General features: G+C 34.5%; 2 protein-coding genes across 3 annotated transcripts in view; both read left to right on the top strand.

The window, feature by feature from the left end:
• Positions 1–17,910, top strand: part of LOC125063072 (TWiK family of potassium channels protein 9-like) — a 212,087-nt gene that overhangs the window by 76,202 nt on the left and 117,975 nt on the right. The gene's annotated exons all lie outside the window — the stretch shown is intronic.
• LOC125063069 lies at positions 7,625–11,776 on the top strand. The gene is made up of 3 exons (XM_047669307.1): positions 7,625–7,751; positions 8,268–11,033; positions 11,113–11,776. Exons 2-3 carry the CDS (start codon positions 8,819–8,821, stop codon positions 11,514–11,516), a joined length of 2,619 nt encoding a protein of 872 aa, XP_047525263.1. The 5' UTR covers positions 7,625–7,751; positions 8,268–8,818; the 3' UTR covers positions 11,517–11,776.

The raw sequence follows: 17,910 nt of genomic DNA on the forward strand, positions 1-17,910 counted from the left end.
ATGAAAGTTTATTGGTGCACAGACGGGAATTAAACCTACGATTCCAGGAATGGGTGTACACGTTGAAACCACTAGGCCAACACTGCTTTTATACCTAATCTATAAAAGGCCAACCAAAGACGAATGCATTATACGTGTACATACACAAACAATATAGGTAGGTACGTTAAATAAACCTTTTTCAGGTTTTTTGTAGTCGGTTTACAAGAAATAGACAAAAAGTCAAACAATATTATAAATCCATTCGCGATCACCTTTATTAAGTCTCAAAGATCTATTTCTAGTATATTTGAAAGCGTATTATATTAAGCGTATATTATATTTATTTCAATAAAATACTTTAACAGATATAAACCCGAATTTATTATATTATTTAAGTAACTTGACGTTTCGAGGACTTGTCAGAATTCGTGGTCAGCAACGCATATGTAATATTGATTCAATTTAAAACTAACTTCGAGCGTAGATCTCCTTTAGTCGTTTTATGTGTCTTTCGGTTAGCTATTAAACTTTATTTAGACGGAGTGGAATCTGTACGTAGTCAACTATCGTCAATTTTACGAGTGTTTTACGATTTCCCTTTGTTCCTTTTACTTTTTTTGGGAGTTTAATACCACCTCCTATTAGACAATTTAAATTAAATTAGAAGATAATAGGGGTTTTAATAAAATAGAAAACATGGTATATATAATCTTCTATATAACTAGACGGATGCATTATATAATATATATTATCTTTCTGTAGGTACTATTGCATTTTCTTGACTATATTTATTTGCAAAATATTAAAAATATATGTCCCGCAGTTGAAGAAGATTTTAAGTAATATAAGTTATATTACTTATAATCGTTTAAAGTAATTTAAACAATTTAGGACTAAGTAATAACATTTGTTACTGAACAGTATACGTCATCTTTACCTCATATAAATTATATGAGGTAAAGATGACGTATACTGTTCAGTAACTAAGTCCTAAATTGTACTGGTACGTTTTGAAACCGAAGTATACATATTTTAACAAATTGTAGCAACGCTGTTAAGACAAGCAGTTGCATAACACAAAGGCATACAACAAAATAGTTCAGTATGTTTCCAACTTTAATTAAAATCGTTGATTTAAAATTGCCGATTCTCATTTTCCTCCGAAATGAAAATCTCATTTGGACATTTTGCTAGTTCTTTGTGTACTCGACCCAAATAATTTTCACATTTTTTATTAACATTTGCCGCACGATTATGCGGCTTCAACCAACACTTTGTGGAATGAGCTGTTGAGGTATATCTTATTCAATATCACTTGAAGAAAAGAGCGTGCCACTTATAAGGTTGGCAAGAATTGGTGAGCCATTTTCGTATTATTATAGCTCCTGGTATTGTTTCATTTATCCTATATTAAACTATTATGTTACAGTGACAGAACTCTGACTACAAACATTATTAGTGTTGTTGTTTTTGTTGTTTTTCATAAGTCTGCATAATTAATTTTGTTTTATTTATATACGCAAGTGTTTTCTTAAAGATAACGCTGAGAAAAAGTATCAAAATGATGTTTCTTTAACCGTAACCATATTAAAATACGCCTAATTAAGTCGACGACATTTATAGTGTTTTTTAAACCGTAATAATATATTTAATAGCTTTATAAAATTAATTACATAACCAATAGACAATATTATTTCCATTGATTTTAGTACGAATTATAATACGTACGGAGCACTGTTGGCCTAGTGGCTTCAGCGTGCGACTCTCTTCCCTGAGGTCGTAGGTTCGATCCTCAGCTGTGCACCAATGGACTTTCTTTCTTTGTGCGCAGTTACCACCCACGACGGCGTGCGTCAGGCACAGGACCACCTACTTGCGTAATAGATTAACAAATGATCATGAAACAAATACAGAAATCTGAGGCCCAGACCTAAAAAGGTTGTAGCGCCACTGATTTTTGTTTAATTCGAATAACATCGAGAATTATCATAATTAAATCGCTCTAACTCTAAGCAAAATAACAACCGTTTAGAGATACGGCCTTTGTGTTGGCGAAAATAAAATAATTTTATACAATTTACCTCCGAGTTTCGAATTTAATCAAGCGCTTGGAGCAAGTCAATATCCGCTTGGGATTTGTTTTGTTTTTCAATTGTATAAAATATTAAATAACCGGTGGCCTCATTTGTGTTAAGTGAATACAACCTCTTTGATGTTTCTATTTCTTACTCTTTAATAGCTTTGATCTGCCCCCAGGGCAATATGTGTCGCGGGGAGCTGAGTCTACTACGCCAATATCGTCCAGTATAAATTATTATTAATTAGTATATCGCTGGTGCAGCGACCCAAATAACTCTTGGCGTCTAACGTTGAAGAGATACAACGTCTGTTGTTACACAACTTGCCATCACCCTTATGTGGAACCAGCTGCCCATTGTAGTATTTCCGAACCAATTCCAACTATGATTCTTCAAGGGGAACCGTTTCTTAAAAATCCGGCAACACTCGTCTGAGCTTACTTTTTGGCAGTGTGAGTATTCATGCGGGGTAGACTAATACTTAACAATAGGCGGGCCTCGTGCCCCCTATAATCTGAGGGTTGAGAGTCTGACGCATTTTCTTATGAAAAGGTTTTCGGTCTAAACACTTTTCCTCAATTTTTTTTATTATTATTGATAAAAGCTTGCCAACGCTCGGCACACTGATACATTGGTAAAAGAACTACAATATACAATTTTTTATGTGACAAGCACTTATAGTCAAACATGACATACACGACGAGATAATACAAATATTAAACAAAACAATTATAATTACAAAAATTAACGAAAATTGATTTGTGAGGGGAGCAACTATGGATATGCAGAGCTCGTTTATCAAACTGGACAATGGTGAGCTTTGACCAAATCGCATTCTTCGGAAAGGAGGGACAAATGGAATTATGGGGTGCCTGGGGTATATAGAGACAACAAATATATATATAAGAAAGGGTATATAGAGATAATGACAACATCTTAAAGTGGTAGCGTGCTATCTACTAGCTACTTTTTTTCGAGGTGCCACTGGAGAAATGTAGTTGCCACAATAATCTTTTTGTAATCTCTTGAATTGTAGCATATGCGTCGTCATTGAAAAGCCTTTTTCATTTAAATATTAAAAAATGGATTCAATAATACGAATGTTGAACTTTATTAAAGCGTGTCTGAAAAATTTGTGTAATCAATGTATCCATTGAATTCTTCTATTGATGGAATCCTAGTGTTAAATGCGAACGTAGTATGAATAGATTATATGTGTTATTCATTGTAACTTAATGTAGAAGTTTTCATTTGTTTTCTGATATTGAACATTTTTGAATAGAAGTGCTACTTTTCATGGGTATGGCGCATTCACTGTTAGAAACCGAAAAGTGTAGTGTAAGGTCTAAGGTATGGTGTAAACTAGAATAAATTATTTTAATCATTGTTATAAAAAACTGTCACAATGACCTACAAAAGTAAAACACATGAATATATTAAAAAAAATAGTTTATATTTAAAATTTATCAGGCGTGAAAAGCCATTATTTAAAAAGATATTGAATGTCACATAAATTGAGATTTAAGGGAAAAAGGGTTTTCTTTCAACTTAAACGATTCGTAATCAGATGAGATCGATACGTTTTTCCTTAAGTTAAGGTCCATTGGAAACATCTAAATCATGCCTTTGATTATATACATTTGGATTATAGACTTTTTATAATGTTAACCCTTATGTTTGAGAATTGGCAATGATTGAGGAAACAATAAGTGATATCCTACAAAAAGTTAAATAATAATAGGTATATTCGGAGTTATAATATTATTGGAATATGTTTTCTTAATAAGAGGAAATTATAGGAACACTTTTCTAGAATGTTAGAGATTCTATATAACGTAAGGAGTGTAACTGATAAATAACATAAAACATAAAACAGTTTTTTACTTATATATTTTAATAAATGCATTTGTAGCTAACTGCTGGTGCCGCATTATCTGCCTTACAAGACATCAGCAGGCGGTCCTTCTGGCAATGTGAGTGTCCTTGGGCGACGGTATAATGGTATTGCCCCTTCCCCCTGTTCTATAAAAAAAGCAATATCGCTTACAGTTTATAGTAATCAGATAGTTCCAAGTTGCACAATTTTGCGGTGTTCATGGCAATCATTCCCAAAAGCTGTACCATATCTTCAAGCTCCAACCTAGTATTATGTATTCTGCAGCTAATCCGTCTTATGTCAAAGACAGACTTGCGCTTATGCGGATTCAATAACGGCCTAATCGAATGTCATATACAAACGTCAAACTAAATGGTTGGATAGAGCTAAGATTAATAGGCAGTAGAAAAATTACTAAAACGTCATCAATTCTTAAAGGCTTTGAAAATTATATTGATTCGAAGCGATTTATATTAAGTAAAGATTTTTGACACATGCAGACCTTCGTATTTCTGAAGAGGGATATAAATAATATAGTTCCAAAAACCCAAATGCAATACTGGTACAAATCGGTTGGCAAAAATAAAAAAAATGCTGATTTTACGGCCATTTGGACCGGTCCGAAAAGTATGGCATGGTGATTTTCGTAAATGACCGCACGACGATGATTAACTGTGGAAAAATAGCCTGGTAGAAATGGTTGAATTTTTTTTTAATCATCGCATTCGCGTCGGTATGACGGGCTGTAAGTCAGACCGGAGAAGTATGGCATGACACTGCCGCCTCCTATTTTTTATGGACTATCGGAAAATTCTAGAAGTTTTGTGGAACAAATCGTTTAAAAGTCGTAAATAATTCGACGAGTTCGACAAACGCCCACGCGCTTGGGCCGCCGGTACCAGCGCTATGACGATCAAAATTCTTTCTTTAATTTCGTAATAAGACCACCATACTGGTACAAATGACTAACTGTTTTGTGTCACTATCTCCCGGCCTATTTACACATATTTGTAAATTTAAAATTCCATTTGCATACTGTACTATTTATAAGGAATTTAATTTTGCAAATCTGGAAAGAAAGACATTAATATATCAGCTACCTAAAAGTCGATAAAATGAATTAATTGGATTAATTAATTTATATTTGGAAGGCGAAACGCGGCTCTGATTAGGCTAATAATTGTTTACTACAGTGTTATAATTATAGCGCTTGGGATTTACAGTAATGATAACAGTATCATCACTTAATAATATTTACTTAAATGTTTAATAGCACTGTATAAACAAGTTGTGGTACAAATAACTGATATTATATTTTTTTAAACTAGATTTTGATACAGTAACACACGTGTTAAGGATAAATATATGTATATAGTGGCTAAAAATAAATAAAACACTAAAATATGATAAGCTTTCACCATTTGGGCTACCTGATGCTCTCTGCAAATAGACAGCAGATACTTGAAGGAGCGATCACTTATTGTAGTCGCCGATGGCTGTTCTGATGTAGTGGTTGTTAATGCCGGTGTACCACAAGAATTTGTTCTGACTGCGACTCCCTTCCTGGTTCATATCAACGATCAAAATCTTCAAAAAACATATCTTCAGTTATCCCGGTTACTTCACATAAGTTCACACCGGAACAGCTTAACCTATATCAAGCTCTAGTTCTTCTCTGTGTGGAGCACTGCAGTCTCGGCCGGTGCTGCCTAGTGTCATCGGGTGCAGGGGAAGCTGTTGAGAGGCGAACTTGAAGTAGTCGTGACCATCGCCTTTCAGTCTTCTCTAGATTGCACCCTAGTGAATGCTCCTTGGAACTGATCCCGTCATCCCCTTTGAAACTCGCTCGTCTACAAGCACGCTAGGGCTTCACCCCTTAGTTATTGAAATCTCCAGGTGCCGCTCTACACTGTTTGCATCGTCACTTATGAAAACAGCTAAGGAGTTGATTTCCTTACCTGCTTCCTTTCCTAAAGAGAATAACATATTTTCATTCAGGAGGCATCTAAATATATAAATATCTTTGACAGGCCCTCCAATAGGCTTCATCTTACTTAAAAGGTTGGATTGAGGCTTGGAGCATTACCTCGCTGTATTGCGATGCTAATACGCTGAGCGATAAAAGCAGCAGCCTTCGTACTACGGTAATGTCTATTTCACATGATATGGAGACGGCTGTAGCTGAGTGGCTGTTTGATACACTATTAGCCTTATTATTATATAGCCAAGCCGCCTCTTTTTTTACGCTATTGTTTGTTTAAGCAAATAAAGTCGAAATGTCCACAAAACATTCTTAAGTTAATTTAGGCTAATAGTATGAATGAATATAAGTAGTAATTTATTAATAACAATCATGTATAGAGTATTTATAATTTTCTTAAACTACATAGTAATAATAAAAATAATGAAAAAGAGAATCAAAACAAATTTAAAAAGTTTGGTCCCCGTGGCTGTGTTTTTGTATTTAATAAGTTATGTGGAGATTTATACAAATTACTTTACACATGTGATATTCACAAAGGGTTTGTAGGGCTGTTTTGTCGCATAGTGCTATTAGGCTACTTTAATAATTCACATGGAGTGCCCTAATCGATTTTGCATAAGTGGCGGCCTTTACCGACTTCAAAAACCCGAAAGAGGAGGTTACCAATTCAACGTTTGTGTATGTTCAAGCATACCAAAAGCCGTTGACCAATCTGGATGTTTGACCTTCAAAAAAATTTCTTATAGGATCTTAATGTACCCCTTGTATGAATCACAATGCATACATGCATGCATTTTCTTCGTAATGCAAATAACGTCCGTATAATGAAACGCGAGAAAAAGAGTCTGTTTCTAGTTTATCAACAGTTTTACTTTAAAAAGGCTACATATTTTTTACACAAATATGTTAAAAAGGTTCATTTATTATATATTTCGACTATATTATGATTAATTGTGTATTGTGTTCTATTTTCGAAATTTTTTAACTCCTCTACTCTGCGTTGAGTGTGCCAGTTATACTGACCTGCGGTTTAACCTCGCTTCTAAAACTGATATGTATTGTTTACCGTAATAAAATACTAATTATAAATACATTAGTTCAAATTACTGTTGGGAATATTAATAATAATGTTTGTTTTTGACTTATCATTATTGTGGGCTTTGTGGTTTGAGCTTTATTGTTAGGTTATTACAGGTCATACACAAAGTTTACCAGAGCACGAAAAGGACATCGAATTAATACATTATTTTATATAGGTACATTTGCCGTCTATACATATAATAATTAGTAAAAACAGCGTAAGCGCGTCAAAAATAATTATGAATAATTAAAAAATATTGTATCCCGTTAAGCATTTGTTTCTTTGAAGTTCGGACTTCATAGTGGCAGAGAAAATAATAATACCATATAGGCCGGGAATTTTCCCACTAAAATAGGTGCCCATGGGCTGTGTGGGGACTGCTAATAAAAATCGGCGTTAAAAAAGTAACCAAATCCCCCTCACTCGTATAAATTATAAACTTTACTTTTATATATTTTGTAGAATAAGTATATTGTTTATTAAACGTACATATTACAAGCTGACTTATCCACGCGAAGTCGCAGGTATGAAGTAGTAAAAACATATTTATTTACAAATTCAAATCACCGAACCTTCTTAGTAAATTAATATCCTGTTTGTTCCTCCTTATCAATATAGTATTTATACATCTGAGTTCTATATAACGAGCCACTAATGCAGAGCGTCTTGTCTCTCGTCGCAGTAAAGTTTATTATGTATGGTAATTTATAATGTTTAAACTTTATTTGGAGCAGAAGCTTATTTGTTTCGGTAAGTTTTTTTTAAATATTGTTATTATATTAATTGCTTTAACTTTCTGAGTTTACGATGCCATGATTGTTACTCCTGTAATTATGTCTTTAGACTAAACTTTTAAGATCCCTCTTACTTTCCAAAACTTATATTTGTAACTTGTTAAACCATTTTTATTGGGAAGTTAATAATATTTAATATTTTTCATTATTGATGACCATAATTTTATTATGTTTCAGCACTGAGACATCATTAAATATTACGAATGAGTCTATCTTTAGACTATAAAGTAATTTAAGTCTAACCTAATTGACTAAAAAGGAGTTTTTTAAACATTAGTTTTAACAATTGATTAATTCTGTATTAAGTTACTAGATTTTACTAGAGTTTTTATTAGACATTGTACCTATTGTATAATAAAATCGTCTAAAAAAGGCAAAACCTCGCGTGTTTTGGAGGACATGTTTCAGTTAAATGGTAGAATAATGTTTTTATTAAATATAGGTATCATCCATTATTATTTGTATTTTGTAGGTAATGGGATCTGATATGAACTCTGGGCACTGGGAAGTTTTGAGTAACCTTCTTGCCAGATTCGAAAGCGAACCAAAACAGATTATCGGAAGACGAACTACCACCTGGTTTTTGGTTGGCGAAGAAATATTTAAAGAGTTCTACAAACTCGGACTCACCATAGAGTGGCAATTTTCCAGGATTGAGAGCAACTACGACGTTAATCACATTTGCTCTCAGATACAAAGTAATGTTGGTTGGCTGCAAAGTTTTATAAGTCTTTATCCGAATTTAAAACTCGACTTTGAGTTTGCCTGTTCCTCGGATGACATTTGCCAGGTTAGATCAGGAATTGATGTTTTATTGAAAGGGTTTGCCAATTTAAACGAAAATTTTGATAGCGTATTAAGAGAATTAACTGAAGAAGGAGACGTTGAAGATTTTGATCGCTGTTTAAAAATTTGGATAGAAACGGGCCACCGTCCTGACTTCTTAGGTGAGACAAATAACGTATTTCCGGAACATTGGTGGTGGTATTAAATTAATAAAAAAAAAACCAAAAAAATACAACTATGGAAATTGAAGAAGGAAAGTGGCAACATCAAGCTCACGAGAACATTGATAAATATTTACACAGAGGTGGCGATGGAAAAGGAAATGAGCCGCAACTACTTTATGGTTCAAATTTACATAATACAATAGGCATAGCAATGGGTTTACCTCTTCGCGACCCGACACTATTTTCGCATGAAGAGTTTGAACTAGCTGAAAAAGGAGAATTAGTTTTTTTCGATTCGGAATCGCTTAAGGCTATACATATAGTAGATTTTGGGATACGAGTAGCTTGTAATGGAGATTCTAAGGTTTATTTAACGGTTGTCCCGATTGAACTATACTATGAAAACAAACTGTATGAAGTACCAGTATTCAAAGTGCATCGCTATCACCACTCAAAAATATATTACGTTGATAATATTGGAAGACATTACGACAGCTTTGATGATTGGAAGAATAATAACAAACTGCCACCATGTAAAATAATATATCCGCAAAATCTTGAATTAACTTCGGATGGTCAACATACTCTCGTTTCTCCCCCCTATGAGCCTCCATCAGCGCAAACTGAGACTAAAGTATTGCATGGGATCGATATTGCTGCTGGAATTTTGGGAATTGGGTCTGCTATTGGTTTAATGGTAGTTTCAGGACCAGCGGCACCCTTTCTAGCAATAGTAGGTATTGCTAGTGCAATTTGGGGAACATCTAGAGCTATTCATGATTTGGTTGATCGAGGAGAACATGGGCAATCTATTGATCCTTTCACTGATTCAACTGCAAGAATGCTATGGCTTGGTATCGCAGCATCTATAGCTAGTTTTGGAGCTATGGGTGCTACTATGAGACTCTCCTCTCTAGTTGCTCGTGGTATACAAGTATCAAATGCTTTAAAAATATTAACTAATGTCGTGAATGGAGTAAGCATAACACTTAACTCAGCTGCTATTGTAAACAATAGTATATACTTGATTCAACATATACATGAAATGTCACTTGCCGACATTCTTCTTAACGTCGCATTACTTGCTTTTTGGACAAAAGGTACATTTACATTCAAACGATCGAGTGTCATTATTTCAGAAGCGCATGACCGAGCTTTCGCATCTATAAGCCAAGAATTACCCCCAGAAACTAGAAGCTATTTTTCAGAGTTCAGGAGTAGAGTACAGGAGATGTTAAGCATAGATGAAATAGAACTATTACAGTTATTCAAAAGAGCAAGTGAATCTAATATATCTATACGTGAATGTGCTGCATTCTTGATAGATGGAATGCATTACTATGACACAGTACCAAAACTTACTTCAGATCAAATTGAATCGCTATCCAGTTTACGCGACTTCATACAGGACGATTTACAACTACTTCACGGTCTGCAAAGAGTTTCTACAGCAGCAGGTTCTGATAGAGAACAAACATTGCGATTAGTACTTGAATTATGGGATCGATACGTTATTAGTAATCGACCAAATACAGATGATGCGCATTTTATACCTGGCTATATAGTGTTAGGCCATGCTCCTCCAATTGAAATAACACAATTAGAAAACCTATCACCATCACTCATTAGATTTGTTGGTGAACATTTAAGTACAATTCATACAGATGCGATTCACGAGTGGTCGATTACAGAATTAGCGTCTCTTCAAAACCGTGGCCTTTTCATTGAATGCCCGGTTACTGGAATTAAAGATGGATATGCCACTGTTTCATTAAAAGGTTGTTTGGACATAAGCTTGAGGAAACTTGATTCCTTCCCAGAAGATACTTGTTTAACAATTTTGAGAATGATTGGAAGACTGAGTGAAGAACAAACTAGTTCCAGTTCTAAATTACCCTCTGAAGTAGTTAAGACTTGCGTATCTAAGAATAGATTACGGTTTGAAGTTCATAGAAAGGAAAGTGTAGAATGGGCTCTTCAATCTGTAGCTCGTTATCCAGAGTTAACTGAAATAATCAACTCTGATCTAATGCCACATGAAAGAGATAGATTGTATACTTTTAAAACCGAAGCAAGCGCTAAAGAAGTAGAATCCATTAATAAAACGCCCTATATGGATCAGATGATGGATTTTGTGCACGAAATGAATCCAAAAAATGTAAGTGAACTTGTTGCTTACAGTGAATTTGTAATGACCTACGTTGACGAGAAGATAGCATTGTTAGAAAAGGACATTCGAGATGGCAAAGAAATATTACCTCATAATATGAAGAAGAAACCTTGGTTGCGTATGTATAAATTTGCAAATCTATTCAAATTTACATATTATTTTTATATTATGGTAATTTGATTTGATTTTATTTATAGGTAAAAAAGCTGTTGAAAAAGCGTTTACAAATGTCCAGGAAATGAGAGACAAATTTACTGAGCTTATGACAATTGTAGAAGAAAATGACATGGCTGGAATTCAAATAGTAGACAAAGGCCTTTCCGATGAAGCGTTGGTATCTGCTATTCGTTCACATAGAATACGATTTGGTGGTAAAGTTTCAGCTGCGTACCATATCTACAAACATTCTACTGATCCTACTTCAGCATACATTGAACAAGCAAACCAAACGATCGGGAATTCCGAATATCATGTGTCATTGGGTCAAGAAGGTGACTCAAGGATAATCATGTTCAACGATCCAGATGGAGGCAACGCCGTAGTTCTTGAAAAAGATGGGCGAGTTTTACTTTGTTCTTTCAGGGCAGGAGGCAGAAAGTAATAATGTTCGTCGCTTATAAGTATTTGCAACGTTGTCATGTGCTTAACATTTACGACTTAATTTCTTAGCATAGATTGCCTTCTAAAATAGTTTATTTTTGCTTAACACTAATAAAATATATTCAAACTTTTTAAAATATATATAAACTGTGTGAAATATAAGGATGATAAAATTATTGAATTTTTTGCTACTTTTAACACCCTAAGTATGTTGAATTTATAATTAATACCCGACTTAATAAACTGTCGACATAATAAATATAGATGTTTATTATTTTAAATGCCATCCATAAAGTATATCTCATTGTTTATTTACTGCCGGCCTTGCTCTTACTTACCGAGACTCAGATATTGGAACATTAATTTGTTTCGTGGGCGGGGGTTTGGCTCGCGACGCTTGAAGGAACTGACCCTTCTAACTTCTGGTTGCGCGTAGACTGCGATCACCATCCGCGATTCTGTATAGGTCCCATAGCGAAAATGACGAAACTGATCGACTCATCGAGCACATCCAAACGGCAACAGATTCCCTGCTTGAAAGCTAAAGGGCCACCAGCTGATTAGCGAGTATGGCTTTCTCCGTGGTGATTCAGCTGATATACCTGGTCCTAAATAGCCTCTTAGATGCTTGGTGTGCTTAGCAAAGCGAGACAGTACTTCACTTCAGGCCACCGCTTGCTATAAAGCGCAAACTCGGCCCCACATGGAGAACTGTTCTCACCTTTAGGCGGGAGTTCCCCAGTACCAGCTCCTTCCGCTTGACCGTATTTAACGAAGAGCGATTGGAATGGTCAACGACCACTCACTTTCCGTGTGGCTTGATCCGTCGTTCCACAACTGAGCTTTTCTTAAGGCAGTTTTTGCCACGCACCACCACTATGTGGAACCTGAAGCTGCCGACTTAGGGGTCTTCAAGAAAAGAGCGTACCAATTCATAAAAGGCCGGCAACGCACTTGCGAGCCTTCTTCAATGCGAGTGTCCATGGGCGGCGGTATCACTTAACATCAGATGACCCGTTTGCCTCCTATTACAAAAAAGAACTGCTTAAATTAATAAGATCTATATTTAAAATTATATACGTATAGCTCATCCTTAAAGTTGAAAGATTTTTTGTTGTGTTAGATGGCTATTCAGAAAGGCTATTTAAAATCCGGAAATTAAGGCGATCGAAACCGTGTAAATTTTATAAATGATTTATTTTTGTAACACTTGTTTCACATTAAATGAGATAGATATAAATGATCTATTTTTGTAACACTTGTTTCACATAAAATGAGATAGATATTTGGTTTATCCTTCACACTTTTTATCCATTTCGTTCAATTCGTTAAAAAGTTTTTCTATTATGGTCTCTGGACTTAAGTTTGAGGGTCTCCTTAATTCTTGTTACAAATTTTGGATACAAGAATGTTACTTTAATGAGCTTTGCGGGGGCTGTCCGCAGCTTAATTAGTTGGGGTTTATCTGCGCAGTTTTGTCCTATGTGCCTTATGTTAACTTAAATTCTAATATCTTTAGGTTAATGTTTTATGGAAGTTCTGTGGTGGTTTTCTTCCTAAAAATATTTTAGGATTCGTCTGTCTAGCTATAAATTAATACATGCACATACATACATATAGGGTTCAAAAAATGGACGGCGTGTGTGGCAAACGCAAAAAGGATACTACATATTTTAGATATACATAAACTCAAGGCCAAGACATGTCTTGCCCATGGGCTTGAAAGGTTCATGATGAAAATTTTTAAGACGGTAATTTAATTGATTACATAATATGTTTATAAAGAAAAATGATATAGAAATATGTGAACCATACACTCAAACGTTGAGGTAAATTGTTGTATTATGCGTGTATTATTTAAAAAAAGGAGATTAATTTAACTTCTTAAAATATGTTTAGTAACTTTAATTTAAATTAAGAAATGTGTTCAAAAATAATATATTAATGTTATGAGTCTTTATTTCCAACACAAAAATATACAGTATTTTCAATATTATTGTATTCATTAGGTTTATCGTTATTAGATAACATGCAAAATTTTGTTTTAAGTAATATTTTTGTTTCGTTCCATACTCCAACGAGTTTACATTGTTAACACAATTTGACATTTGACATTTGAACGTTGGAGCTGTCCTAAATAATCATGAATGTTTTTATTATAAATGAAATTACAAATTTTATTGCAAATAAAATGACAATGGGTTTATAGCTACGGGCGTTAAGAGCCTACATTAAATTCAATATTTTCGTCATAGACAATACAATATCCAGAGTAACATACTGGTGCGATGTTGTGCGAGTTGCACTACAGGTTAAAAAACCTTCTAACTGTAACTTCGCTAAAATACCATGAAAAGCCCAAACAAAGGAATTGTAAATCTCTGGGACGTGATGAGACGCTTCCCAAGTGGAACTGTAGAGGATGTGTATGCAAACATGCGTGGTAGTCCTATGTTTAGATACTAGATGCCAACTCTCACCCGCAATATGGCAAAGTTGGTCTCGGTGTGACGTATTTCTATTAGGCATATTTAAAAGCCCATAAGGAGGTTACCTTTTGATGTGTATTTTTTTAAATCAGTATTGTATATACGTTTCATATGCCTCAATAAAATTATTATTATTGTCACATTCCAAAGAGGGAATGAGTAGACAATTAATAACAATAGTCTGTAATTACGATACATTTCCATGTCAATCCACTTCTAGGGTAACTGTGTGCCTTTTTTCGGCAAAGGCCTCCTCAAAATCCGGCCATTCCTCTCTGCACTGTGCCACTCTCTTGCATGAACCAACTGTTTCTTTTAGAAGTGTGAGTAGAAAATTAAGCATAAGTAAAGAACGTAAGTGTTATATAACTTTTCATATCTATGCGAATTAATTAATTAAATTGTCTTGTAAGTAGCAAATAGCAATACAATTCTTAGGTGATAATATTTCATTCCGATAAAGAGGCATTGGGGAATAAATTTCATCATACTTTGAGAGATTTTCTACATAACTATGATAAATTATTTTGGATTTATATTTTGGCTTTGGTGGGATTTTTAATACTAAAGTCAAATATAATTTTGTACTCGTACCTTAATTTCATAGTAAGATATATTTTATAAAATGGCATTGATTTCACTATATGTGTACAGATTAGCTAGATATATCAAAAAAGCACGTGCAATTGTCTGCACGTATCTTAATTTAAAGTATGTTTCAGAATAGTATGCCTATTTTGGTATAAATATCCATAATTCTATTACCAACACATGTGATGTTTCTTGGACGTAGGGTTATTAGTATTCCGGTGGATGTGGCTAAAACTTTAACAAACAGTTTTTATATCTGCCCTAATGTCTATATTGTACGTTTACGGTTGATTTTATAAACTATTATTTATTTAATTTAGCCAATTACATACAATGAAAGTAATTAAGTTGCCCTCGTAGGCTTACCTTAGTTATAATATTAAAATACCCAAAAAAGGACAGCGATATAATGTATTTCAATGCGTCTGTATACCAAAGTAAAGACCAACAGTTAAACTGTAAATATATTAGAACGGTTCACAACCCTTCGTATTAAATCCACCCATTTACAGACTTACGTACAATGGGTAAGTTAAAACATTGAGAGCATTCCTAAATTCGTGCGGCGAGACCCTGTGAACCCGTGTGGTTAATATAAAAGCAAAATGATGTTATCAACGTCACATCCCTACATATAGTAGTGTTATTTGTCACTGTTATTTGTTGTTTCAAGTGCTACTTCACTACACCAGTACATATGTAGAATTAATTAAAGGTGGCATTTTGCACGACTATTTCGAGTTGTTACGCAATATTAAAATGTATTGGTATCGGCCACAGACGTCTAAAGGCTTTCTAAAAGGGTTATATAAAAACAACTTTTATTTTACTATTAAAATATTTTGCTTTTTAGTAACATTACACCCTATCGTAGACGGACTATGGTATAGACTAGGCATCAGCGTACAGCGTGTGAGATAGCGAATGATCGACATATGTCTAATTTACAGTTTTAATTCATTAAAGATTGCTTATTATTGACCAAAATACATATTCGAATGAATAATTCTTGAACAAAGTTACTGAGTCGTGACAAAATAAGCTGTTTGGTTATTTACGTTCACTATAGCATTTACAGCCAATTATGCAACAATTCACAATGACTGACACTTTAAATACACCTCTTATAAGAATAAAGTCTTAAAATATGGGTTTGACTTGGGTCTCACCGATTTATCAGTAAGCGGTGAAAACTTGTTTACCACCAAGGGCTCGGTGGTAAACAAATAAAACCCGATACGCAAATAGAGACAGAAAAACTGATACTCTGTTTCGCTCGCACTTAAGTATTTCACGTTAATGCCTTCTCTCTTTAGTTATTATTGTTATTTTAGAAGCTCATCTAGTTCTATACTCTTTCTACGCACCCTATATACCTGGGTTTACAACTGACATATCATTGTCATCATAATGTTTATGACTTAGATGGCTTATTATCAATGCTTTTATTACAGAGGCACTTCATCTCTAGATAACAACTTTAAGTTAATTAAATGGTCATATTAATAATACAATTGTGGACAAAATATATTTTACCATCGCTTCATAGGCAATTAAAATAGGTTATCCTTACCTAACGTAATAGCAGTTATCCGACCAATAATCTCTTGTCACCCATTTATAATATCTATGGTTTCCTAGGTGAGAAGGATATAATGTATCTAATACGATATGCTCTGTTATCATTATACTGTATACGTCATTTTCACCCAATTAAGTCAAGTCAGAAAGATTGTGTCTTCCTCTGTGCCTCTTTTAAAGGAATGAGGAAATGGTGATGGCATGGTCAGAAGGTTTTTTTTTTTATTTTTTTTTTAAAGACAATTCATACCAATTGACCTAGTCCCATGCTAAGCTGGTGAAGCTTGTGTTATGGGTACTAGGCAACGGATATACATACATATTATAGATAGATATACATATAAATACATATTTAAACAACCAAGACCTAAGAACAACACCAAATGCTCATCACATCGATGTTCGCCTCAGCCGGGGATCGAACCCGGGACCCATGGATTCGCAGTCAGGGGTACTAACCACTAGACCAATGAGTCGTCATTTCGCTGATGTAAGGTGATATTGACCACAGAGTATTTCGGTAATACTTCGATTGCTAGATCTACTTGCATGGAACAAAAAGTGCATGGAAGGTACTCAGTTGTGGAATACCAGATATTGAAGATATGCATGGAATTTTGTTTCCTGTCGCAATGGCCGATGGTTACACTCGGCTGCTCGCAACCCTAGATATACATTGTATATCTAGGGTTATACACATATAGTATTATTATATTGTATATATTTTAGAATTATGTAACGTAAGAAACGAAGCCGAATTTCTCTTAAACTTTTAATAAGCTGCATCATTATTCCAAGCTTATACAAAGTTACATTGTGTATTTATCAAAGTTTCAAAATAAATTGGCTTTTTATGCTTCTCATAAGTTTAAATAAACATATCTATAAAAACCGTGTAAACAAGTTCAATGTGACTTAAAACCTTATGTTTTAATAAGAGCAACGATAAGGATCAATAAAAGTTGTAATGGATGGCAGTTAAAAAAACCTATATCAGGTTTATTATAAATAAAATATACAATATATTATGTAATATACGTATTGATGTTCTCATACCTAAAACATCATATTAGGCAGATTAATAGAAGAAGAAGTACGAAGACAAATAGCTATTTAATATCAAGATTTGACATACCAATTATAACTTTAACTTGTTAATTTATTTTGTCTACTTTTGACAGAATTAAACAAATGTTGGTATTGATGTGCCTCCGGAAAACATACAGCATTGTATAATGAAGAAGCAATGTATACTTAGCCATGAAGTGCGATACATACCGAGTGAAATAGTTCCGCTTAGATAGAATAGATGGCGCTGTAATCGCCTCAACTTCATACTTATCTTAACCAGCTAGGACGGTGTCATTTCCACAGTCATAGCGTTGTGTACTTTCGCCGCGTGCGGTCGAAACCGAAACAACTCAATAACGACTTAAAACCTTATAGTCTTTCTTAGTGTTAATTATTAGCAAAACGCATTATTATACATCACAATTGCGTAATGGACTCACGATGCCGATAAGGCCGCCGCCGGGGCCGATCAGGCAAGTAGTCTAAAAAAGTGTCGAGAAAGGTTGCGAACAAGACAAAGAGGACTCCACGTGCACCAGCAGCGCGTCTGATAGCGACTCGGAGCGCGAGGGACCGCCACGAAAGAAAAGGAAACGAGTAGCACAGGTAACGGTCGATCCCATGATCGACGCGTTATATAATCAGGTGAGTTTCCTCACAAAT

The sequence above is a fragment of the Pieris napi genome, chromosome 2 (genome assembly GCF_905475465.1).
Source record: "Pieris napi chromosome 2, ilPieNapi1.2, whole genome shotgun sequence".
In the NCBI taxonomy this organism is placed as follows: Eukaryota; Metazoa; Arthropoda; class Insecta; order Lepidoptera; family Pieridae; genus Pieris; species Pieris napi.